This window comes from Puma concolor, chromosome D1 (assembly GCF_028749965.1).
Source record: "Puma concolor isolate L17-30 chromosome D1, mPumCon1.1.hap2, whole genome shotgun sequence".
NCBI lineage: Eukaryota > Metazoa > Chordata > Mammalia > Carnivora > Felidae > Puma > Puma concolor.
In genome coordinates, this window is record NC_141676.1 from 59,725,900 (window position 1) to 59,750,672 (window position 24,773).

General features: G+C 51.5%; 1 protein-coding gene and 1 long non-coding RNA gene across 4 annotated transcripts in view; one reads left to right on the forward strand and one right to left on the reverse strand.

Moving 5' to 3' along the window:
* Positions 1 to 24,773, reverse strand: part of LOC147576761 (uncharacterized) — a 65,424-nt gene that overhangs the window by 9,897 nt on the left and 30,754 nt on the right. The window contains exons 4-6 of one of the 3 annotated variants that reach the window (XR_015241093.1): positions 14,950 to 15,048; positions 12,404 to 12,566; positions 6,851 to 9,195 (exon numbers count right to left, since the gene is read on the reverse strand). This is a non-coding gene — a long non-coding RNA (uncharacterized LOC147576761). Of the gene's footprint in view, positions 1 to 6,850; positions 9,196 to 12,403; positions 12,567 to 13,941; positions 14,205 to 14,949; positions 15,049 to 24,773 lie in introns of those variants that run through there. The other 2 variants (XR_015241095.1, XR_015241094.1) reach the window with 2 other exon arrangements.
* On the forward strand, positions 581 to 24,105 carry MOGAT2 (monoacylglycerol O-acyltransferase 2). The gene is made up of 6 exons (XM_025929032.2): positions 581 to 2,941; positions 10,306 to 10,484; positions 19,414 to 19,618; positions 20,218 to 20,392; positions 21,031 to 21,230; positions 23,181 to 24,105. Exons 1-6 carry the CDS (start codon positions 2,851 to 2,853, stop codon positions 23,333 to 23,335), a joined length of 1,005 nt encoding a protein of 334 aa, XP_025784817.2. The 5' UTR covers positions 581 to 2,850; the 3' UTR covers positions 23,336 to 24,105.

Sequence of the window (24,773 nt, forward strand, 5' to 3'; positions counted from 1 at the left end):
CCTCACCCTCATTCTCTCTTCTCAAAAATAAATAAATAAACTTAAAAAAAAAAAAAAAAAGAGCTTTTCCCAGAAGAGGAAAAGCCTACGAATAAAGGCATGTTTACCATTAGTGATCAGGAAATGCAAATCAAGACCACAACAAGATATCGCTTCACAACCCTAGCAAAAAATGATAATAAGTCTATTCGTACAAGGCTCAGAGAGGGTCTGCATCTATGAGATCTTTCACATATTCCCAGAATGTAAACTGATGCAATATTTTGGAAAATGGTTTGGCTCTACTCCCAAGCTTGAGTGTTCACAGACTCTTTGGCCCAGCCGTCCCTCTGGCTGTGCTGAGACTGTGGGAGGGTCAACCCGCATAGAGACAGAGGGACCGATAAGAAAGCTGGTGTCAGGGAGCCTGGGTGTCTCAGCCGGTTAAGCATCTGCTCTTAATTTCAACTCAGGTCCTGATCTCATTGTTCCTGGGTTTGAGCCCTGTGTTGGGCTCTGTGCTGACAACATGGAGCCTGCTTGCGAATCTCTCTCTCTCTCTCTCTCTCTCTCTCCCAAAATAAATAAACTAAAAAAAAAAAAAAGTCGGTGTCAAGTTGATCAAAGAGGCTGGCTGTGGGGGTGTAAAGCAGGTTTCTAATACAAGGCATACTGAAATCAACAAAAGACTACAACAAGAACTGCACAGAAAACAAAATCCGAATGGCCAATAAGCATATTAAAATGTGCTCAACCTTATTTGGCATTACAAAAATCCTATAACCTCTATGAAGTCCCTCCATGCACTCACTATAGTGGTTAAAAGGTCAAGGAGGATGTGAAGCAAGCAAGCATGTGGGGCTGTAGGAGAGGAGGTGTATACAACTGCCTTGGAAAACTAGTTGGCTTTATACCAGGAGACCCAGCATTCTATTCCCATGCACACATTCCACAGAAATATACACCAATGTGCACCAAAAGACAGGTACAGAAATACCCACACTACTGTACGAGATATAGAACAGTTGCTAAGAGAATAGATCCCAAGAGTCTTTATCACAAAGAAAAATTGTTTTCTTTCTGTTGTGTCTGTATGAGGGGATGATTGATAATTAATCCTGTTGTGCTAATCATTTCACAATATATGTCAATCAAATCATCAGGCTGTGTACCTTAAACTTATACAATGATGCATGGCAAGTGTTTCTCAATAAAACTGGGTTGGAGGGGCGGAGACTGTCCAGAGCAGTACAACTCATCACATTCAGAAAACAGGTGACAACCTGAATGCCTCTCGGCAGTAAACTGGATAAATTGTGGCATACGCACCCAGTAAATCCTATATGGCCATGGGAACAAACGTATTACAAATGCAATCTGGGGCCAAAGAAGGCAGTCCCCAAAGAGTATACCCTGTAAGATTCACTTTTCATGAAGTTCAAAGTGAGATAAGGACCGTGGTGGCCTACAGGGAGGAGGAGAGTGGCTGGCCAGGGTGCTGATCGTGTTCCATTTTTTTTTGCTCAGAGTGGTAGTTCCGTAAGCGTGTTCACTTTGTGAAGGCATGTCACTCTGCCCAGGATCTGTGCATTTTACTGTACGTTTGATACACTTCAATTCAAAATGCAGGAGAGATTTAGGAGAATTGACCAATGGATGTGGATGGAGGGGGAGAGAACGAGTCTGGTGTGACTAAGGTTTTAGCATGAGGAGCCAAGTTCGTGGAGTTATCCTTCACTGAGATGGCAAAGAGGAGAGGAGAGGTTGGCGGGGGCAGGTAAGGAGAATTCAAGTTCAGTTTTTAGACGTTCTATGATGGAGGCGTCCGGCAGGCTCTCAAGTGAAGATGTCAAGTAGCCACCTAGATATTCAAGTCTGGAGCCCCAGGGGGAGAGCAGAGCTAGAGACGGAGATCTGAAAGCCTTCATCATATAGGTAGAATACAAGGCCACGAGGGCGGATGAGATCTCCAAGGAAGAGAGCGTAGAGAGGAGAGAGAAGGTCCAAGGACTGAGGGGGCAGGAAGGTGCTCAAACATGTCATCGGGTAAAGGATGAGAGCCACAAAGGAGACAAAGGAGCAGCCAGAGAGGCAGGAAGGAAACCAGGAGAGTGTGCCATCCACAGGCCAGGTGATTTCAAGGAGGAGGGAGTAATCAACCGTGTCTCAGTCTGCTGATGGGGTAAGAAGAGATCTGAGAATTGACCCTAGACTTAGCAACATGGAGGCCATTAGTGGACTTCTGTCGAGGGCAGTTCCAGGGAATGGTGGCGTCTGAAGTATGGGGCGGACAGAGAGGGGGGCGAAGGTGTGGCCCGCAGACAGCTCTCCCAAGAGTTGTGCTGTGCAGGCAAGCTGAGAAATGAGGCAGAGGGGGAGGAGATGGTGGGGCCAAGGAATTTTTAGGTGAGCGCTATGACTGCACGTTTGTAGCGGGCGAGCCGTGGACATGACAGGAGAGAGAGGGGAGATAATTTCTGGAGCCAGCTCATCGGATACAGGAGGACAGGATTGCATTATTCTGTTGGGGCAACCACCTTCAAGTGAAGGGTAAGATTCGAACAAGCAGAGAGAAATCAGCAGCAGATACGGCCCTGCCTGAGGAGGCAACTATCCTGGATAAGGCTGACACACTTCCTTTTTTTTTCCCCTCCCTTTAGCTAGACCCAGGGCAGGTGGATTCAAAGGTTTCTCCTCGGAAACAGGTCCTGGCCAGAGGCCTTGAGGCTGGGTGGGGCTGGGAAGGGCACACCCCTCCTCCCACCCCCCTACAAATGCTGACGCAACCTCCAGTGGCAACAAAAACCAGCCGGTGTCTCAGACACGACAGCAGTGCTCAGAGAAGCCTCTGGAGCCGGTGGAGGAGCCAGCATGGTGGAGTTTGCACCCCTGTTCGTGCCATGGGAGCGCCGGCTGCAGACCTTCATGGTCCTGCAGTGGGTCTTCTCCTTCCTGGCCCTGGGTAAGGAGAGATGGGCTGGGGGCTGGGAGACCACGGGCATCTGCCGCTTCGGGTGCACACAGTGCATCGATGGTGGAAAGACATCCGTTCGAAAGGGGGCTTTGCTGTGCTCAGAGCCCCTGCCCGAAAAGTCCCCCGCCTGGAGGCTTTGGAGGGCGTGGCAGGGTGTGGGGGTAGGGTGGGGTAGAAGCCATCACCTGTGGCTTCCAGCAGGTTACCGAGCTTTCCTGGGGTGGGGGTTCCACCTACTTTAGTACCGGGACAGAGACCCTGCCTCAGGCGGCCTGGTGGTGTGGGGAAGGATCTAGGTGATTGTGGGAGATTTCCAGGCTCCTCAGAGGGAATGGGTTTCTTTCCTTCCTTTCAGAGAGGAGGACACTGAGCCTGGCAGGTGGGGAAAGAGAGGGGAACAAGGAAAGGACCCAGGGGAGTGAGCGGGGTCCCAGACAAGCCTGGGTCAGACTCTGGCTGGGCAACCGAGCATCCGCGTGACCTCACTGGACCCATGCCTGACCTCTGTGGGCCTCTACTGCATCAGCTGTAGAATGGGAATACCAAAGCTGCCCTTGCCAGGCTGCTGTGGGGTGAAGTGAAGAACGTGCTTGCTCTGCCCAGCACACATCTGGTCCAACCCCTGGGCTGGGATCCCACGGGAAACATGCGTCGGTTCCCCTACCCACCCTACCCCCACGGTAAGCACGTTGATCGTGGCCAGGGAGACCACACTTGCCCCAACTCCCCTCTGCTGAAGAGGACATTTCTTCAGCAGGACATTCAGAAGACATTCCCAGGGCTGAGCATGGGAAGAGAGTGACTGGGGGCATGTGGGATTCTTCACCTCCTCTGCCAGCACGAGACTGGGCAGGCATGGCTTCCCCAACGGCTGGTGTCCAGCCTGTGCATTGATGCAAGGTGTTACAATATGGGCATACTCTGTACAGGCTGGTCAACAGCCATTTCACCCCCACACATCCCCAGCCCCCTCCACACACACCCCCACACACCCACACATACCAGGTGCTCCTGCAGAACCCCCTCACAATTCTGCAGCTGAAGGAATCACCCCCGGAAAAGCATGCCCTCCAGCACCCTACATCGCTTACAATTCATCTGTGTCTCCGTGCCAAGCGTAGTTAAACATGAAATATCCCTGGTTATCGCCGGTACAAAGACGAGCAGAGAAACCGAGTACCCTAACTGCCCAAGGTTGTAGGGCCTGAGTCCCGGGCTCCTTCCACAGCCAAAGGAAGAAAGGGAAGGAGGAGCAGAGAGAGGGGAGAGGGCAGAGGGCGTGGGAGCAGGTGAGGCTAAGAGACTAAAGGGCAGATAGAGCCTGGGGAAGGAGGCCCAGCCCAGGGCATGCTACAAGTTTGCTGGCTCCTGGACAAAGGTCACCGGGGGCCCAGAGGTGGGCTGTGGCCTAGGGATCACACAGAATGAGGTTCATCATGCACATGTCTCGCGTGAGCTTTGTGAGCGTGATTGGGTTTGTCCTTGCCGCTGCACCCACCTTGCCTCCGTCCCCCAGCCCTGCAGACCTGGGGAGTAGGAGCCTGGGAATGTCAGGAGCAGCACAGAGAGGTCAAGTAGCCCTGGGCCTGGAGGACTAGAGGGAGGACAGCTGAGAAAGGGGATCTGGGCTCACTGGTGCTAGGACAAGAAGGTTTTACTGTATCCCTTTTCCTGGGGGCAAAGGGGAGCTTCAGAAGGGCTTTAGGTAGGGGAGTGACAAGGTCTAATCTGCGTGCCAAAGGACCCTGTGGCTGCACAGTGGATGTATCCACAGTTTGGATTATGGGAGAATGGACTGATGGCTGGAGCAATCACTGCCTACATCAGGGGTCACCACATTATGGCCCATGGGCCAAATCCAGCCCACTGACTGTTTTTGTATTTGTAAAGTTTATGAGCTAAGAAGGAGTTTTACATTTTTAAATGGTTGCATTTTAAACGGTTAGATCCCTATGTGATAACCTCCAAGTTGGCTCTCGAGTCTCAAAGTCTAAAATATTTGTAACCTGTCCCTTCAAAAAAAAAGATTGCCCACCCTGGTCTAGGGAGGCTGGCAGTGGGTGGAGAGAAATGGCCCCATTCAGAGCTACCTAGGAGATGGGTCCACAGGGCAGGATTGAAAGGCTGGCCCGAGAGTAAAGGCTTCCGGTGGAGGAGTAAAGACCATGCACATTTACTGAATAGCTGGTAGATGCTGGTGTCAGAGGAGACATTCTGGGGAATGGCAGAAGCCAGAGAAGTGGCCGGAGAAGTCAACTAGGACTTGGCACTAAGGACTCAGGGCCAACAGCCAAATACCTCCCAAGTGGGTAACTTGCTTACTGTTCCCTTTCCTCTCCTCTATAACTCACCCAGGAAGGTAAGCGCCATTCAAACAGCTCGTCTGTGTCCTCAGCGGCAACTCCTGCTCCTACAAGAGTCGGAGTCCGTGAATATTTGTTGAGTGAATAAATGGGAGCATGATGCTACCAAAATGGTAGAGTTGAATCCCAGGTTCCATCCTCCCAGCTTGCTGTGTGACCTTAACCAATTGGCGTACCCTCTCTGGACCTTCGTAAAGTCAGGTTTAAAATGTTTCCTCTCAGAGTCGTGAGGATTAAGTGAAAGAAAGTGTCTCCCTTCCTAAGTGACCTGTAGCCTGGAGGTTTGTCTGCTGAGAGGAGTTGAAGGGTGAGCTGAGGGTGAGGGGGATGGTGGGTGTGGGGGAGATCTTTCTGGTCCGTTGCCAATGCCCTGTGTGTTTTATCTTAATGTCTTTTTCTGACCACAAAACTGATATGTGCTATCATAAAACATTCAAACATAATAATGTGTGTCCTAAAAGCAATAGACTTCCCCAAATCCTACCCTCCAGATAGCCGCTATTAGCCATTTGTTTTTATTCTCTCAAGCTGGTTTTTATTTTATTTTATTTTTTTTAGCATTTATTCACTTTTTGAGACACACACACACACACACACAGACGCACGAGTGCAGGAGAGGGGCAGAGAGAGAGAGAGAGAGAGAGAGAGAGAGAATCACAAGCAGGCTCCCTGTTGTCGGCACAGAGCCCCACGCGGAACTCAAACTCACCAACCATGAGATCATGACCTTAGCAGAAGTGGGCCGCTTAACTGACGAAGCCACCCAGGAGCCCCTCTCAAGCTGGTTTTCTTAAAGCGGGAGACACCTATAGAGACTTCTGATTTTGCCCAAGGGGAGAGGGGCCTAGCTGGGGTTCTTAAACTTTTTTTTCCCCATTAAAAACTTTTTTTTTTTTTTAATTTTTTTTTTCAACGTTTATTTATTTTGGGGACAGAGAGAGACAGAGCATGAACGGGGGAGGGGCAGAGAGAGAGGGAGACACAGAATCGGAAACAGGCTCCAGGCTCCGAGCCATCAGCCCAGAGCCCGACGCGGGGCTCGAACTCCCGGACCGCGAGATCGTGACCTGGCTGAAGTCGGACGCTTAACCGACTGCGCCACCCAGGCGCCCCCCCATTAAAAACTTTTAATGTGGAAAAGGAAATAAATAAAATTTAACTCAAGCCTCCTGCTATCTTTGTCCTTCCTCCAGAGCTGTGGGCTCCTTTTCTCCTCTACACGTGTGCAGCCATATATAAGTGCTAATGTTCTTTTTCATGTAAACGGTGGCATTTTATTCCCACTCTGCTACAACTTTCTCTTTCAAAGTTGTTATTAAAAAATATTTAAGGGCACTTGGGTGGCTCAGTCAGTTAAGCGTCCGACTCTTGATTTTGGCTCAGGTCATGATCTCTCATGGCTTGGTGAGTTAGAGCTCCATGTCGGGCTCTGTGCTGATGGCACAGAGCCTGCTTGGGATTCTCTCTCTCTCTCTCTCTCTCTCTCCCTCCCTCCCTCCCTCTCTCTCTCTCTCTCTCTCTGGCCCTCCCCAGCTCATGCTGTCTCTGTCTCTCTCAAAATACATAAGTAAACTTAAAACAAAAAATATTTAAGACAAACAGGTGACCAACCCACAAGCACTTAACGGTCCTTTCCCACCCCCTCCAGGAACCGCAAGGCCTAGGTGAGGATAAAGCACTGTTGAGGCAGAAACTGGCCCGCAGGTCTGGGGATGTGGGGGACGTGGGAGGGAGGGGCTGACCATGAGAGCAGCGACTCAGGGCTACTGTTTCTTCTAGTTTTCTTTCTTTTTTTTTTTTAAACATTTGCTCTTTTCATCTTTTTTTTTTTTTTAATGTTCATCTAATTGTGAGAGACAGAACATGACCAAGTGCATGCGGGGAAGTGGCAGAGGGAGAGGGGGACACAAATCCGAAGCAGGCTCCAGGCTCTGAGCTGTCAGCACAGAGCGCGATGTGGGGCTCGAACTCAACAAACCGAGAGATCATGACCTGAGCCAAAGCCGGACGCTTAACCGACTGAGCCGCCCAGGCGCCCCTCTTCTAGTTTTTCAAGACATAGCAGATGTCAGGGTTTGTACGTGAGGCCTCCCCATTTTTCATTATTAGTAACCAGTTTAATAATATTTTAGAGTAAAGGGAAAAGGTGGAAGGAACCCAAGTGTCCATTGGTCCACTGACAGATGAATGGGATAAACAAAATGTGATATATACATGCAACGGAATATTTTCCAGCCAAAAAAGGGAGGGCCATTCTGACACATGCTGCTACAACATGGATAACACGAATGACCGTCAGGACGTTATGCTAAGTGAAATAAGCCAGTCGCAAAAAGACAAACACCTCATGATTCTTCTCATAGGAGGTTCCTAGAATAGTCCAATTTGTAGAGACCGAAAATCAAATGGCAGCTGGCAGGGAATGGGGGAGGGGCACGGGGAGTCAGTGTTGAACGGGTACAGCGGTTCAGTTTGGGAAGATGAAGAGGTCTGGAGATGGGCAGTAGGGATGTGAATGAACTCATCGCCACTGAACTGTGAGCTTAGACACGGTTAAGGCGACAAACTTTATGTTACGCATCTTTTAACCTCAATAACAATTTTTTTTGGCTTAACTTTATTTTTTATTTTTTAAAATTTACATCCTAATTAGTTAGTATATAGCGAAGCAATGATTTCGGTAGATTCCTTAGTGCCCCTTACCCATTTAGCCCATCCCCCCTCCCACAACCCCTCCAGCAACCCTCAGTTTGTTCTCCATATTTAGGAGTCTCTTCTGTTCTGTCCGCCTCCCTGTTTTCATATTATTTTTTGTTTCCCTTCCCTTATGTTCATCTGTTTTGTCTCTTAAAGTCCTCATAGGAGTGAAGTCATATGATGTTTGTCTTTCTCTGACTGACTAATTTCACTTAGCATAACACCCTCCAGTTCCATCCACGTAGTTGCAAATGGCAAGATTTCATTCTTTTGGATTGCCGATAATACTCCATTGTATATATATACCACATTTTCTTTCTCCATTCATCCATCGATGGACATTTGGGCTCTTTCCATACTTTGGCTATTGTTGATAGTGCTGCTGTAAACATTGGGGTGCATGTGCCCCTTCAAAACAGCACTCCTATATCCCTTGGATAAATACCTAGTAGTGCAATTGCTGGGTTATAGGGTAGTTCTATTTTTAGTTTTTTGAGAAACCTCCATACTGTTTTCCAGAATGGCTGCCCCAGTTTGCATTCCCCCCAGCAGTGCAAAAGGGTTCCTCTTTCTCCGCATCCTCGCCAACATCTGTTGTTGCCTGAGTTGTTAATGTTAGCCATTCTGACAGGTATGAGGTGGTATCTCATTGTGGTTTTGATTTGTATTTCCCTGATGAGTGAAGTTGAGCATTTTTTTCATGTGTTGGTTGGCCATCTGGATGTCTTTGGAGAAGGGTCTATTCATGTCTTTTGCCCATTTCTTCACGGGATTCTTTGTTTTTTGGGTGTTGAGTTTGAGAAGTTCTTTGTAGATTCTGGATACTAACCCTTTATCGGATATGTCCTTTGCAAATATCTTCTCCCATTCTGTCGGTTGCCTTTTAGTTTTGCTGATTGTTTCCTTTGCTGTGCAGAAGCTTTTTATTTTGATGAGGTCCCAGGAGTTCATTTTTGCTTTTGTTTCCCTTGCCTCCGGAGACCTGTTGAGTAAGAAATTGCTTCGGGCAAGATCAAAACCTGCTACAAGCAGGTTTTTGCCTGCTTTCTCCTCCAGCATTTTGATGGCTTCCTGTCAACCTCAATAACAATTTAAAAGACGAAGTGCCCGGGTGCAACAAGGGCAGGACTTTGTGTCTGTCGTTCACGGCTCTACCACCAGCACTGGCATGTCGGAGGTGCTCTGTGTAAAGTGAACATCTGTGAGCCCCAATTCTACGTCATCTGGGCTTATGAATTTTACCACTGTTCGGACTGGGTCAAAAGTCCCCACCTCCAGGAAACCTGCCACGAGTGACAGGCCCCATCTGCCTTACTTTCAAGTAGAATATACAACAGGAAGCCGACCTTCTTTAAGAGGATAAGTGCACGGTGTTGAGTAGAGGAAATGGGAAGGGGAAGGAGCCATATTCCCTGGGAATATTCTTTCCATCAGCATCAGATTAGGGATGGCCCACAGACCAGCTGCCCCTGAGATGAAGCTGGGATTCTAGCCTATGGCAAGGGATTCGGAACTGTAGGTCAGAGGGGGAATTCCTCGCTGGGCCTGGTCCAGCCAACGCGTGGCCTCTTTCTCCCTTCCTCCTTCACCAGGAAAGGCACTGCAAGCGGAGGAATCAGCACGAGCAAAAGCTAAGGGATTGAAAGAGCTGAATGAGCTGTAGGAACACAGCAGGTCATGTGGCCAGAGCACTGGGGGTGCGTGTGGTTGAGGTGAGGCTGGAGCAGGAGGCAGGTAGGGCCAGCTCACGCGGAGCTTGAATGCCAGGCTGAGCTGGCTGGGCAGTGCCTCCAGTTATGGGAAAGCCATGAAAGGGCTTCAATAAGAGGAGGATCTGGCCAGCTCTGTCTGTGGGAAAACAGGGCAGAGGGTCAACAGAAAGAGGGCTGGGCAGAGAAAAAGTGTCTCCGTTTTCTCCAAGGTCCCAGGAGATGGAAACTAGAAAGAAATAACCCAATCAGTTGTCCAGCAAGCATTGAGCACCTGGTGAATGCAGACTATTTTACTGGGGAGAAGGAGGGGGAGAGGGAAGACCAGGGTCTGGGACCCAGTACAGTGGGAAAAGTGAGTTTTGAAGTTCAGCCTGCCTAGGGTTCAAATCTGTGCTCCCAGCATGACATTGGCAGGTGCATTCCCTCCTTGAAGGAGTGGGAAGCCGATCTCTTCCTCCCGGGGCCACGGGCTGGACAGGTTCGTGCTGCTAGTGCTGGGCATATGGGCGGACTCAGCGTGGACAGCTTCACGTCCTTCCTCTCAGACCTGACCACTGATGGCTCCTGCTTCCCTCCCCAGCCCAGATCTGTGTTGTCATCTTCGTGGGCCTCCTGTTCACAAGATTCTGGTTGTTCAGTGTCCTGTATGCGACCTGGTGGTACCTGGACCGAGAAAAGCCACGGCAGGGGGGCAGGTCCTTCCAAGCAATAAGGCGCTGCTTCTTGTGGAAGTACATGAGGGACTATTTCCCTGTCTCGGTGAGTACTGGGACTGGATGGAGCATGGCCATGTCCGTGGCGGAAGCATGGTCCTGTGTGCAGGGAGCAGAATACTGGGCGGGGAGGTAGGGGCTTATTTGGCCATGCCACTATGTGGCCTAAGAAAGAGTCCAGTTTCTCTCTGGCCATGGTTTCTCATCTGCGGGGATGTGGAGCCAATGTGAGGAATGATGAGTGTACAGGGTTGGAAGGCACTCTGTGGGGCATATAGTGTGGCACACATACGTATCTTATAGGTGTAAACCCCGCAGCAGTCAGGTATGGGGGTGAATGTAGTAAACTCAAGGTCCTAAGAGACCATCTAGCCCCACATTTCATCAGATGAGGAGAATGACAGTCTGAGAGAGACAAAGGTGTGACCAATGCCACTCAACAAATTCTTGAGCAAGGTCTTGCCCTATTCGGAACCTCAGTTTCCTCAGGAAGCTTCCTCAGGAAGCAGACTGAGCCCTCCTACTCTGAGCGCTTTTGAATCTCTCACTGTGACTCAGGGCATCTCATGCCGTTGTGGGTACTCGATCCTGGACTCAAATGTCAGTCCTGAGTGAAACAGACCCTGGGACTTAACAGACCCCTTGGCTCCTTTTACTGAATCCCAGATAGATTAAACCCTCAGACATAAGCAGCTGGGCAGGGATGGCTTATTGGCCAGATGGGACAGGGTAGGAAGGCAGTGGGGACACAGAGAGGTGCCAGGCAGGGTCAGCTGGCCGTTCCCTGGAAATAGAGGAGAAGAAAGCCACAGAGTGTGGCCTCTGGAGCTGGACAGACTAGGTCTTAATACCAGTCTGCCACAAACCAGCTGCGACCTTGGTGAGTTTCACAGCCTCTCTTAGCCTCAGTTTCCTCATATGTAAAGAGATAATGCCATACATCACTGAGTTGGATGGATTCACTGAGATGTCAGGAAAGCACCTTGTAGGTTCTCAGTAAACTAGGAGCTAGTGTTATTTTACTAAGTCAGTGGGGACTCTGGGGAAGCTTGCACGTGCTGTGGAGGACTCTGACAGCCCAGAGCTCTACTGTTCTGACCTTCACACCTGCCTGGCTTCTCCCACCCCATCCTGGAACCCCGCCTCCTCCTGCCCCTGCTGGAATTAGGTCCCCAGCTCGTAAAGGGCGGGGAGGGGGAGGGGAGGGAGAACACAGGCTCACAGAGGTTAAACAATTCACCGACTCGTGGGCACTCAGCATGGGACTCAGGGCTGCTGCCTTGCTCCCTTCTGACAGTCCTGGGGGCCCAGCAAGGACTAGCAAAAGCAGGGAAAGAGCTGGGATACAGAAGCCCCTAGCACCACAGTAAGCAGGGCCTCCTGGGCAAAGGGCAAGGGTGGGACAGGGCAGGGCAGGGCAAGACAGCCGGGCAGGAGCTGGGCAGAGGGCAGGAAGTTGAGTGGCAGGGATTTCTACCCTCATGAGGAGTGATAGATGTTGAAGGGCAGAGTGAATGGGCAGTGCTGAGGCTAACCTGAGGGTCCAGATTGGGGGAGGTCTTCTCCCCATATTTGCTTCCTCTGCATGGTGCCCTCCCAAGATCTTGTCAGCGTAGACAAGCAGGGTCTGTGCCTATCCCCTCCACTGCCCTTCCTGATCCTCCCCCAGCCAGGCAGCCCTCGAGGAGGGTCTCTCAACCTCGGCACTATTGACACTGGTGGGACGCCTGCCCTGATTTGCCACAGTTCGTTCCACTGTAGTGTTTCAGGATTGCTGCCCACGGGCCGGCCTGGTGCGTCACCCCTGCAGAGCGTGAGCAGTACCGCCAGGTGGCCAGCAGAGGGCGAGATGGCATGCGCTTTGACTTCACCTGTCCTAGGCTGGGAGCCTGCAGGGGTGGGGCTGTGGCCTGCAGATTCCCTTCCCCACCTCCTCCCGGGAGACCTTCCCACTCTTCCACACACCTTTACAGCGCAGGCTCCGCGGAGATCTTGGGGTGGCCGGAGGGTAGGGAGCCTCAGCTCTGCCGCAGCTCTCCCACATTCACAAGCCTCCGCGCTGCTCTGTCAAATGCGGGTGGGTTTCTGAGCTTCTGTCAGTTCTCCGTGTGATTTTATGAACTAGCGTCTGTCTAGTGATGGAATTTCGAGCAAGATTAGGAACGCTGTTTCTGGGCCTTGCAGCTTTCTACACTCAAGCTAGAGGATTCCTAAAGAGCCAGTGATGAAGAATCGGGCAATGTTTTGCAGAGGAGGCGCCGATCCCACCTCATGCTGAAAACCAGTCCCAAAGCTGGGTTTCCCCTGTGAAGATTTCATCACCCCAGAGCAAACACTGTCTACACAGGCCCAGGCCTGAGGGGTGGAGTGCTGTGGCCGGGCGGTGACCTGGTGTCAGGAAATGCTGCAGGCTGGGGACAGTGCGGAACACCTCCTCACCCACACCTGGGACATCCCTCGGTTCCTCCACAGCCCTGCAGGCATCACTAGGGACTTCGTGCCCCACCTCCCAGCCCGGCCCCCTCCCAGCATACTGGGGTCTCTTAACCTGGTAGGTAGCCAGCCACCTGCCCAGGACAGATCTCCAGCTTACACTTGGACGGGGTGACACTTCCTCCTGCTGGTGGCTCCTTTCATCATGGGAGGGCTCTGCCTGTGAGAGGGTCTTCCTACACAGAGACTGCGCCCATCCTCAGGACCCTCCCAGGAGTCTTACCTCTGCCTTGGGCACAGCTCTCGCCCCAGCCCCAGGGCTGCCCTGCAGGGAGGGATGAGGGGTTCCCTTCCTGCTCACTTCCGGTCCTTGCTATCCCCTCCCCCACACCCCTGCTCCCAGCCCGCAGCTCTCAGGAGGCTTTCTGCCCCTGGGCACGTGGACATTTGACACGGAATGATTGTTGTAGGTGTGTCCGTATTGGGGGGAGGGGTCTGTCTTCATCCCTGGCCTCTCCCCACTGGATGGCAGTAGCACTCCCCTCTCCCCGTTGTGACAACCAAAAATGTCTGTAGACGTTACCACATGTCCCCTGGTGGTGTAGGGGAACTGGCCCCGGTTGAGGGCTGCTGCTCTGAAGCTTGGGGTCTGACTCCCAAACTCCTCCGGGTCTCACCCTTCTCTCCTCCCCCACTCACTGCCTAAATCCTAACCAATCATTTCTTTTATCTGGGCTTTGCTTCCGCCGACGCCCCCTACCGTCCATCCTGCACACAGCAGCCATGAAACTCACAAAAACGTTAAAACACAGCGGGGACTCCCGGACGCCTAAAATCAAACCTAATTTTTGCCTGGCCTGCAAAAATTAGACTCTGGGTCCCTGGACTCTGGACCCATGCTCACGCCTCACCTGCCCCCTTGGCTGTCAGCTCTCCAGGCATGAGCTGTGTCACTTGGGCCGGTGCCGTCATCTGAATTGCACCCCTTGACCCCGTTAACCCCCACCACCTTTCGCTTGGGGACTCCTACAAGGCGGCAGAGCCCACAGGTTACACACACAGAGCCAAGCTGCTTGTGTTAAGATCTTGCCTCTGCGACTTTACTAGCTATGTGACCTAGAACAAGTGGATTGACCTTGTGTCTCAGTTTGCTCGTCTGTAAAATGGAGCCGTTGCCACCAGTACTTCCCTTGCAGAGTGAACAGGAGATGGAGAAAGTAGGTGTCCTGAGGTGCCTGACGCACAGTAGGTGCTGGGAATGCGCACCGCCTGGGGCATTCTTTCCAGCTCTCTGTGCTTGGTGCATCCTGCGTGTCTTCAACTCTAAGATATCCTTGATGGTAAAACATACCGGTATTTTATGTACCACTAAGAAAAAAAGTTCTTCCAATTAAAATTGTCAAATGCATCTTGATAGCATAATGTTAAGATGTGAAAAAAAGGAGCTTCTCAGAACTGAGGGAATATAGCTGCAGATGTCAATGGGTGTCTGTTCTGTCTGCTCAGTGCTCAGTGAGGGCAGGGTGGAGAACTCACCAGCTAAGGGGGGGTGGTGGCTCAAAGCCTTTCTTTTCATCTGGCCATGATGGGAGGAGGCAGGCAAGGACCCAGTCTCCCCGCCCCGCCCCCCCATACACGCATGCGTGTGCGCGGCCAACGGCCTAAAGCTGGAAGGGGATTCCTTTGGTTTAAAGCAGTGATTCTCAAACCCTGATATATGGCAGAATCCTCTGGGAAATCTGCCACAAATGGGATGCCCAAGGCCAGAGCCAGACTACTGAACCAAACCTTGCTTGCCCTGCATTTTTAAACTGCCAAGCAATCAAGGTACATAAATAGGTCATGAACAGGTTCTCCAGGGCCTGGACCTGGTTGCCGATGGAGGAACCACCTTCTCCTGAAGCTAACCGCCTGGACATTCCAAGTTTGACTAAAAAGGAAAAGACCCCAGAGATCGTCCTGAGTCTCCAGGTAGCTCTCTGTGTCTGGAACAAAGACTTCCCGGCCTGGTGCTCTCTGTGCGGGAGACAGCAGAACTGAGCTCAGGTTATCCGTGTGGCTTTGAGCAGGTCACTTACCCCTCTGCATCTCAGTTTGCGCAACCATCAAATGGGGGCTCTCACACTGCAGCCAACCTCCCGAGGGCCACGGTCACACAGGCTAGTGGTGTGGGTGATCTGTGAACCATAAAGGGGCCATCAGGACAGTGGGTTCTTGAGGCATTTGGGTCACCCCAAGAGTGTAAGAAGGCATGAGGGCATTTGTTGAGAGATGGGACTGGGCAGACAGGGCAGAGACACAGCCCTCGTGGTCCTCTTTCCCACCCACGGTCCAGATGCCCTCTCCTTGAGATGCCTCTCTCATCCCGCAGGGCTGTGGTCTTCTAGGCAAGGGTCTTGGTGTTCAACGTAGTGACACCCCTGGGAGAATTGAAAACGTGTTCACACAAAGACTAATGTGCCAGTGTTCATGCCTACGTTATTCGTAATGGCCAAAGGATGGAAATCATTTCAATGTCTGTCGAGTGATCAGTGAACAACAAATATGGTATATCCATGCAATGGAATAGTATTCAATCGTAAAAAGGAACGAAGTACTGATATATGCTTCAACATGGATGGACCTTGAAGACATTCTGCTAAAGTGAAAGAAGACAGACACAAAAGGCCACATTGTGTGATTCCGTGTGCAGGAAGCACCCAGAATAGGCAAATAGACACATAGGCAGTAGGCAATAAGCACATAGACACAGAAAGCAGGTTAGTGGTTGCCAGGGGCTACAGTATGGGGAGTGACTGCTAATGGGTATGGGGTTTCTCTTTGGGGTGTTGAAAATGCTCTGGAATTATATAGGGGTGATGGTTGTTCACTTCTGAAGGATACTAAAACCGCTGAATTGCACACTTCAAAAAAGGTGAATTTTATGGTAATTATATGTATATATATACATATTATATATATATATATATATATATATACACACATATATATGCACCCTGGCCAGAGTCTAGCACCCTGGCCATCCTGTTCTCCAGCCACTGCCTGGTACGCAGCCTGCCATGACACGCACCCAGAGAAGGCCTTCCCCAGACACCCATCTGTCTTTGCTTAGTCCCACTTCTTCCTTAAGAGAACTGAGGGAGCGAGGCAGAGAACGCAGCGCTTTATAAACCTTCCCCTCTCTGTTTACCTCACCCGAACCCAGTAGCAACGCTGCCAGGGAGGCATTATCACTGTCTTGGGGGATAGAGAGGAAACTGAGGCATGGGGAGTGCAGGAGCCTGGCGAAGGTCATGTGAGCTGGCAGCAGAACCGGGCCTTCCTTCTGAGGCTGCATCAGCCTCCTCTATTCATGTGTTCATTCTTCCTTCATTCCAGTCTTTCTGGAGCATCGCCTCTGTTCCAGACCCATACTTGGGTCAGGTGAGGCATCAGACAGGTGGTCTTAATCTCAAGACCCTCACAGACCCTACAGCCCAGCAATTGCACTACTAGGCATTTATCCACGGGATACAGGTGCGCTGTTTCGAAGGGACACATGCACCCCCATGTTTATAGCAGCACTATCGACAATAGCCAAAGTATGGAAAGAGCCCAAATGTCCATCGATGGATGAATGGATAAAGAAGATGTGGTATATATATACAATGGAGTGTTACTCGGCAATCAAAAAGAATGAAATCTTGCCATTTGCAACTACGTGGATGGAACTGGAGGGTATTATGCTAAGTGAAATTGGTCAGTCAGAGAAAGACAAACATCATATGACTTCATTCCTATGAGGACTTTAAGAGACAAAACAGATGAACATAAGGGAAGGGAAGCAAAACAAATATAATGAACATAAGGGAAGGAAAGCAAAAATAATATAAAAACAGGGAGGGGGACAAAACATAAGAGACTTTTAAATATAGAGAACAAACAGAGGGTTATGGGAGGGGGTGTGGGAGGGGGGGATGGGCTAAATGGGGAAGGGACACTAAGGAATCTACTCCCGAAATCACTGTTGCACCATATGCTAACTGACTTGGATGTAAATTAAAAAATAAATAAATTTTAAAAAATAAAAATAAATAGATCAAATAAAATAAAGATAACAAAAAGACCCTCACAGTGAGCGAGTGACACCACTTGGGCCCAGGGGACAGATAGAAGAGGTTAGCGCAGAAAAACAGCAGTAGAGACTATGTCTAGGGAGGTGCAGACCAGGCCTCGGTGGACAGTGACAACCCATCAGTGCACACACCAGGTCACGCACACGTAACTGCACGTGCAAGTATTGGCACGCACGTCTAGACACAGGCGCTCACGTTCACCAGGATGTGTCTCAACACACAAAGCCTTCTTCATCAAGGATGATCCTTCTTTCTTTCGTTGATTCATTTGTTTTGTTCATTCATACATTCACTGTTCATTTAAAATAAGTCATACGTTCTTGTTCAGAATTCCGAAGGGACAAAAGGGTGTATGGTAAAGGGTCCCCCCCACCTCAATTCTCATTCCCTCCCTTCCCTCCCCAGAGGCAACCGCGTCGACCAGCGTTTGTCCACACACAAGCAAGCGCGTGCCCCCTCTGCCAGCCCGGTCAGCGGCATTCTGAACACACCGTCTTGCCCGTTGCTCTGTCCTGACGAGGGATTGTGGCCACCTTCCCCTGCCAGGCCAGGGAGATCTTCGCCATCCTTCCCTAGGGCTGCAGAGGGGCAAACGTTTCACAATTTGTCTGAACGGGCCCTGTCGGTGGACATTGGAGGCGATGCGGGGTTGATGGCGGTACAAAAAAAAAGATGCCGTGGTTAATATCATTCTGCACAAGCACACGCAATTCCCCAGTGGTGAAGTTGCTAGGGTAAAAGGTCAGTTCCACTTTGTGGTTGTGATAGCTATTGCCAAATCGCCTTCATGGAGGTTGTACAAAATTGCCTTCCCGCTGGCTGAGAAGGAATTCATGTGCTGGTGCTTCCGTGAGGGGAGCCAGGTATGTGTGTAGGGAAACACCACCGGATGCGTGCCTGTGCAAGCACCTTTCTCACTGAGAATAGCCAGAGATTTCTCTGTCCCATCTTTATTTTCATATCCAGCAAGTCCTCACTGCATGAGTGGAAGGGGTTTGTCTTCGTACAGGAGGCAATGGTCTCCCCAACTGTGGTCCCTGCAGCCTTTCTGCAAAGCGTCAGTGGGTAACTGGGGGCCATACTGGGCAGGAGGGTGGGTTACAGAAACCAAGTGCAGGAGAATCTGGGGCTGTTCAGCCTCGATGGGGCGGACAGGCTCAGATCCCCATTGCTGCCCATCACCCGCCACCCCCAACCCTGTGCCAAGTCCCTCCAGGCTCCAAGAGAAGGTAGCCAGTCCTCCTGGACCACAAAGGCAGCAACAAGAATCCTCAGGGAGTCACCTGCCGCAAGTTTTAGCTTGATGACAGGGTGATGAACTTTCACCCTGGCAAAGCTGACCCAGAGTGGAAAGGACTGCCCCGCGCCCAGGAGTGCAGATTGCAGGGACTGGCCAGTCCTATCAGAGACCCTCCTGCCAGGGGCTTGGGTCATGGGCCAGGGACCTCAAGAGCCTTCAAACTCTGATGGCTGTGGCTCCCAGGGTGCAGGACCGTGTAAAGGGTGGGCCTGCGGGTCCTGGCAGGGTGGGGAAGGGATTGCCCCCATACACACACACACACACAGACACACACACACACACACACACACACATACACACACACACACATAATCACTGCCCACCGCAGCAATCTTTGCAGACTGAGCCATGGAGCAGCCTGTCCAGTAATGGGCTGAGAGCAGCATTTGTTAGCTCACTTCCTGCCCTTCACCCTCACCCCACTTCATCCTGGAGCCGCTAAGGACAACAGCTCTCCTCTCCCGAGTCAATGTGCGATGACTCGTGGTCCCTGCTCCCCGCTCCATGCTGCTGGCTCTGGCAAGTTGCTGGCCAGCAGAGCCCAGGGCTGGGGAAAGAGCGTGATGAAGGGGCGATGGAGGTCTGGCGTCGGGGAAGCCGGGAGCCACAGGGAGACACTTGCTTTGTCCAGAAGGGTAAAGAGGACTAGGGCCAGCCTCCTGGACTGCATGCTCTTTCAACCACTCCTGCTATACCTTGCGAATGCTCACTCCCAGGTCTTCAGTGCCAATTTTTCGTATATTGAGATTTGTGGAAACAGGCCTTTTGCAGCAGGCTGGTGTCCCCGTGTGTCCCTCTGATGCCTTCGAATTATATCTGGTCCTGTAGTAATCTTGGTAATTCCGGGACACCAACAGACTCGAGCTTCTCAGCAGTCCTGGGAGGAAGGCAGGCTGAATGGAAGGAAGGCTAAATGTCCCCATTTTACAGATGAAGACCCCGAGAGGGAAGCAATTTGTCCAAAGCCAGCAGTGAATCTGAGACGGTATCATTGGGTGCCTTCACACATCATATCTCGATCTTCTTAAGAGCCTGAGGCTCAGAGAGGGGGAGCGACACTGATGAGTGGCACATTCGGGGTCGGCACGCAGGTCCAGCTCTGGCTCACCAGGTTGCTGTCCTTGCAGCTGGTCAAGACCGCCGAGCTGGACCCCTCCCGGAACTACCTTGCCGGCTTCCACCCCCACGGGGTCCTGGCTGCTGGAGCCTTTGTCAACCTGTGCACCGAGAGCACAGGCTTCCCTTCGCTCTTCCCTGGCATCCGCCCCCATCTGATGATGCTGACCCTGTGGTTCCGGGTCCCCTTCTTCAGGGATTACATCATGTCGGGGGGTGAGTTTTTACACCCTGGGGTAGACCAAGAGGATGAGGCTGGAGGCATGGGAAGAGGCATTGTGGCAAGGGTGCCAACCGTTCTGTACTTTTTTTTTTTTGTAATGTTTATTTATTTTTGAGAGAGAGAGAGAGAAACAGGGATAGAGACAGAGCACGAGCAAGGACGGGCAGAGAGAGAGGGAGACACAGAGTCTGAAGCAGGCTCCAGGCTCCGAGCCGTCAGCACAGAGTCTGACGCAGGGCTCAAACTCCCTAACGGTGAGATCATGACCTGAGCCGAAGTCCGATGCTAAACCGACTGAGGCGCCCAGGCGCCCCAATGGTTCTGTACTTCTTACAAGAACATGTGCAATAGGAGAAGGTGGCTAGACCCAAGGAAGTACTTCCCACAGCACCATGTGGGGCCGTGAGCTTGGCGAGGGTGTCAGGAAAAGGGAGAGAACTCAGTTCCAGTCCTCAGGGAACTCCAAGCTGGAGTGGGTGGGGTGGGGACCCAGGCCTCTGTGGCCACTTTTGGTGATCGCTTTCTTGGCTCACATCCACTTGACAATCCCTGCCCCCTTGCCCCGTACCTGACCACCTTCTTCTCTTCCCAGGGCTGGTCACATCAGACAAGGAGAGCGCTGCTCACATTCTCAACAGGAAAGAAGGTGGCAATCTGCTGGCCATCATCATAGGGGGTGCCCAGGAGGCACTGAATGCCAGGCCCGGGGCCTACACGCTGTTGTTGCGGAACCGCAAGGGCTTCGTCAGACTCGCCCTGATGCACGGGTATCTGGGAAGAGGGCTCTCCGTTCAGCTGGAGATGGGCAAGAATTAGATTTGGGCGGGAAGACAGCAGAGACTAATGCAGATTGTATTGGGACAGGGAGAGTCTTAGTCCCTTTGCAATGAAGATTCTATCTTGGGGAGATGCGTACTATGTCGTGCCCAAATACCCAGAAAAGATTTCAGAAGACAAGTGTGGTGATCAAAGGGACTAGGTGGGAAGGGATATATTTGCCCGAAGCTGGCCCAAGATCTGATATCTATGGGCTCTGGGAAAATGGAGTTTGGGGCATATCACAGAGCTCTTCTACTTCGAAGCGTCTTTGAAGAATACAAGTTAGCTGGAGCCGGAGAGAGGTTTTCTACAAAGTCCACAGATGTTTTATATCTGGGAGGACTCTCTGAAGCATTCCGGTCTATCTGTCCTGTTACAACTGGGAGATTGTGGCCCTGAGAGGGCCCAGGACCTGCCCGAGTTCAGAAAGCAAAGCTACGGCAGGTCTGGTAGGCAACTCAGTCTTCCCACTCCTGGCCCAGGGCTCTGTCCTCTGCTCCAATTCCTGGTCACCGGGTCCAGGCAGGAAGCTAGCTGGGGTCTTCTTTAGGGCCTTCCACACGTAGTCTCTCCTGTCTCCCTCCAGGGCTGCTCTCGTGCCGATCTTCTCCTTTGGGGAGAATGAACTATTTGACCAGGTCGAGAATTCTCCCGGCTCCTGGTTGCGCCGCATCCAGGACCGGCTGCAGAAGATCATGGGTATCTCCCTCCCGCTCTTCCATGGCCGTGGCGTCTTCCAGTACAGCTTTGGTCTTATACCCTACCGCCAGCCCATCACCACCGTGGGTGAGCTGAGAGCCAGGCTGGTGGGGTGGGAGGGGACAGGGGTCGGCTCCAGGGAAAGGGACCTGGACTATGTGCTGCAAGGGGGACATGGAGACGGGTCAGACACATCGTCGCCCTCATGGAGCTCACATTCTAGACTGGGAAACCTACACGCAAGCAGATAACCCTAATACAGGGCACTTTGGGATGGGAACCGTAACAGAGGCACGAAGAACAGCAGTCACTACTGATTACAGGGTACCTGCTGCGTGCCAGGCACTGCACTGGCTTCCTTACCTGCAGCAGCTCAATTTAGCCTAAGAGCCTTCCAGGTAGGGACTATTATCCCTATTTCACTCGTGGCAAACTGAGGCTCAGAGAGGTTAAGTAACTTCCAAAAGATCACACTGCCTTTGAGTAACAAAATTGAGGACTGAATGGGGACCTATTTGACTCTTTATTACGCTAGAGAAGAAGAGTTTAATTCTGACCTAGAGGATCTAATAGGGCTCATTGGAGAAGGTGAATACTAGGAACCAGCATCCCAAGTCTGTTAGAATTGTGTAGAGTAGCAATCAATAGGCTTGGGTTAGAGCCTGAGGGATTTTCCCGTAAATAATGGGCATGAGTCTTAATGCATGGACTCAGCCCTACTTTTTCAGCAATTTGGACTCCTTATTTGCTTTCTTCTTGGATCCCAACCAGATCCCTCTGAGAAAGCCTATCGAGAGAGGTCCATTCCTCTTTATCCATCCATTTATTTGTTAGTTGAGCACAGACTTGGTGACTCCCCTCCGCCATGACTTTTCCTGTTTTACTGTGGCAATATTTTCATGCATGTTAATACTGCTGCTGCCTCTGGGGCACCTGAGTGCCTCAGTCAGTGAAGCGTCTGACTTCCGCTCAGGTAACGTTATCTTTTGTAGTTGGTAAGTTCGAGCCCTGCATCGGGCTCCGTGCTGACTTCTTCAGGCTCTGGAGCCTTCTTCAGATTCTGTGCCTCCCTGTCTCTCTGCCCCTCCCTTGTTCATACTCTCTCCCTCAAAAATAAATAAATATTAAAGACAAATTTTTTAAAGGTTAAAAAAAATCCTGCTGCTGCGTCCAGAACTATTCCCAAAAGGAAAAGTCAAGGGAGCTACCTTCCCAGCCAGGAAGAACCAGAGGAAGAGGTTAGTTAGGGCTTCTTGATTTCTCCCTAGAACAAAGGGGGCATTACAGGCCGGGGTGGGGGTGGGGGGGGGCGGGGGCGGTAAGAATTGCTGTCTGGGCAGTTGGCCCACCTCACCCGAGAGCTACAGGCACCTCTTTTTCTCTTTTTAATGTTTATTTATATTTGAGAGAGAGAGAGCGAGCAGGGGAGGGACAGAGAGGTGGAGACAGAATCCAAGCAGGCTTTAGGCTCTGAGCTGTCAGCACTGAGCCCGATAAGGGGCTCGAACCCACAAGCCAGAAGATCATGATCTGAACTGAAGTTGGACGCTGAACCGACTGAGCCATCCAGGCGCCCCGAACTACAGGCGCTTCTAATCATGACATCTTGGGCTCCCCAAACAGTATAGCCTGAAAATTAAGAGCATATCCCTGGGATTTAAAAACTAGAACTGTTTCTTCCTGGCTGTGTGGCCTTGAACAAGTTACTTAACCTCTCTGAGCCTCGTTGCCTCCCCTGTCAACCGGGAATAGTAAGAGTTTCTATCCCCAGAGGGTTGTTATGAGGATTAGAGCTAATGCACGGAAAGTGCCTGACACATTGCAGAGCGCATTGCAATGCCAGTTGGTATGGTTACTGAGTCAGAATCTTGGAGTTGCTATAACATCTTAGAATCCATCACCCAAAACAGGGCTGAAAGGGATGGCAGTAAGAGCAGTTTCCTGCAGAGATGACCATGGGGGTGGGCACCTGCCCCAAGGTCCCCTGCAACCCCGTGGCTCCTGCTCTGGGCCAGCACCCACATTTGTGTCTTGCAGTGGGAAAGCCCATTGAGGTGCAGAAGACGCTGCATCCCTCGCAGGAGGAGGTGGACAAGCTTCACCGGCGCTACATCAAGGAGCTGTGTGACCTCTTCGAAGCCCACAAGCTCAAGTACAACGTCCCCGTGGACCAGCACTTGGAGTTCTGCTGAGGGCCTCCCCAGAGGCCAGGGCTGGCGTTAGGGAGCCCAGCTGGAGGTGCTGCGATCTGAGAAGGCTTCCTGGAGGTGTCTGTTGAGCACACGGTCACAGCCTTCCCAAACTTCTGCAAATCCAACCATGCCAGGCCCCAAGTCTCAGCTGCCAGTTTGGGCGTCGCTGGTTTGCACTCCCGCTGCGAAGCCGCTGCGAGCCTCCCTCTCCTTGGCCTCCTCCTCTGTGAATGGGAGAGGGGGCTGGAAGAGAGTGATTTCTGAGGTCTCTATCCCCGGTTATAACGTCACTCAATAGGCAGAGAAAGAGAACGGCAACCAGGTCTTCCTTCCTCTACCTTGAGTAACAGCACAAAAGAAGCCCCAGGCTCCAGCCCCGTCTCCTACAGGGTCCCTCATCCTGCACCCTACATGTTCTGTCTCCTCCCTCCCTGAGCCAGAGAGGAGGAGGTGGCCTTGAGGCCTCCGCACTCATGCCAGGCCCCTGTGAGTTTCTGGGTCCTCTGTACTGTAGACTGGCAGCCACAGGGGCCCGAAAGGTGGATGAGGAGAACCGTGCTCTGTCACTGGCTATATGACAGTGGGCAGACCTCTTCACCCTCCCTCTGAGCCTCAGTTTCCCTGACTGACTGAGATGAACCCTGAGTCTAAGCTCTGACATTGCAAAGGCAGAGAGCTCCATGAGGCACCTCTTACTCATTCACGGTCATTTCAGCCCCTGACCTTGACACAGAAAGGTGGGAGGTCTCCATAAATGTCAGTTCAACAAATCCTGTTGCAGCCTTCTTCTGTTCCTCCCCATCCCCCAACAAAGAGGGCTGGTCAAAGCCTCTCTTCCCTGCCTGGCCCTGTGGCCCTATCTCATCTTCCCAGAAGGCGGATCAGATTGAGCCAGATAATGCCATGTTGACTCTTCCTTCCTGATCCGATGGCCCCAAGCTTACCACCCCTGGGCCTGTTCTGTTGGGCAAGAAGGTGAGAGGCTAGGTTAAGACACAGGGCAGACCAACATGGAGAATAAAGACCAGACGCAAGGGGTGCTTGTCTGTGTGTGTCGGCCCAGTGGGTGACATGGGGACAGATGCGCTGATGGGAAGAATTCTGGATTCCTGGGTTTGGGACATACGTCAGTAGTGAAGAACAGGATGCCCAGGGTGGGGACCCTACTTGTGACTCACCCCTCCCCCTCCAGCAGGGAAGCAGGATCCTTTCCCTCCTAGAGCAACGCATTCCAGTAACTACAACATGGGGGACATCTGAGAGGTATAAATTTGGGTTTAAATTCTGGCCCATCCCTTCTTAGTGACCCTGGGCAAGTCATGTCATTTCCAAACCTCAATTGTGCCATCTGAGAAATGAAGCTATAAGCATAGTAAGATCATATTTCGAGTCACATAAGCCACTCCACATCATGTCTGGAATGATGTAAGTTAGGACC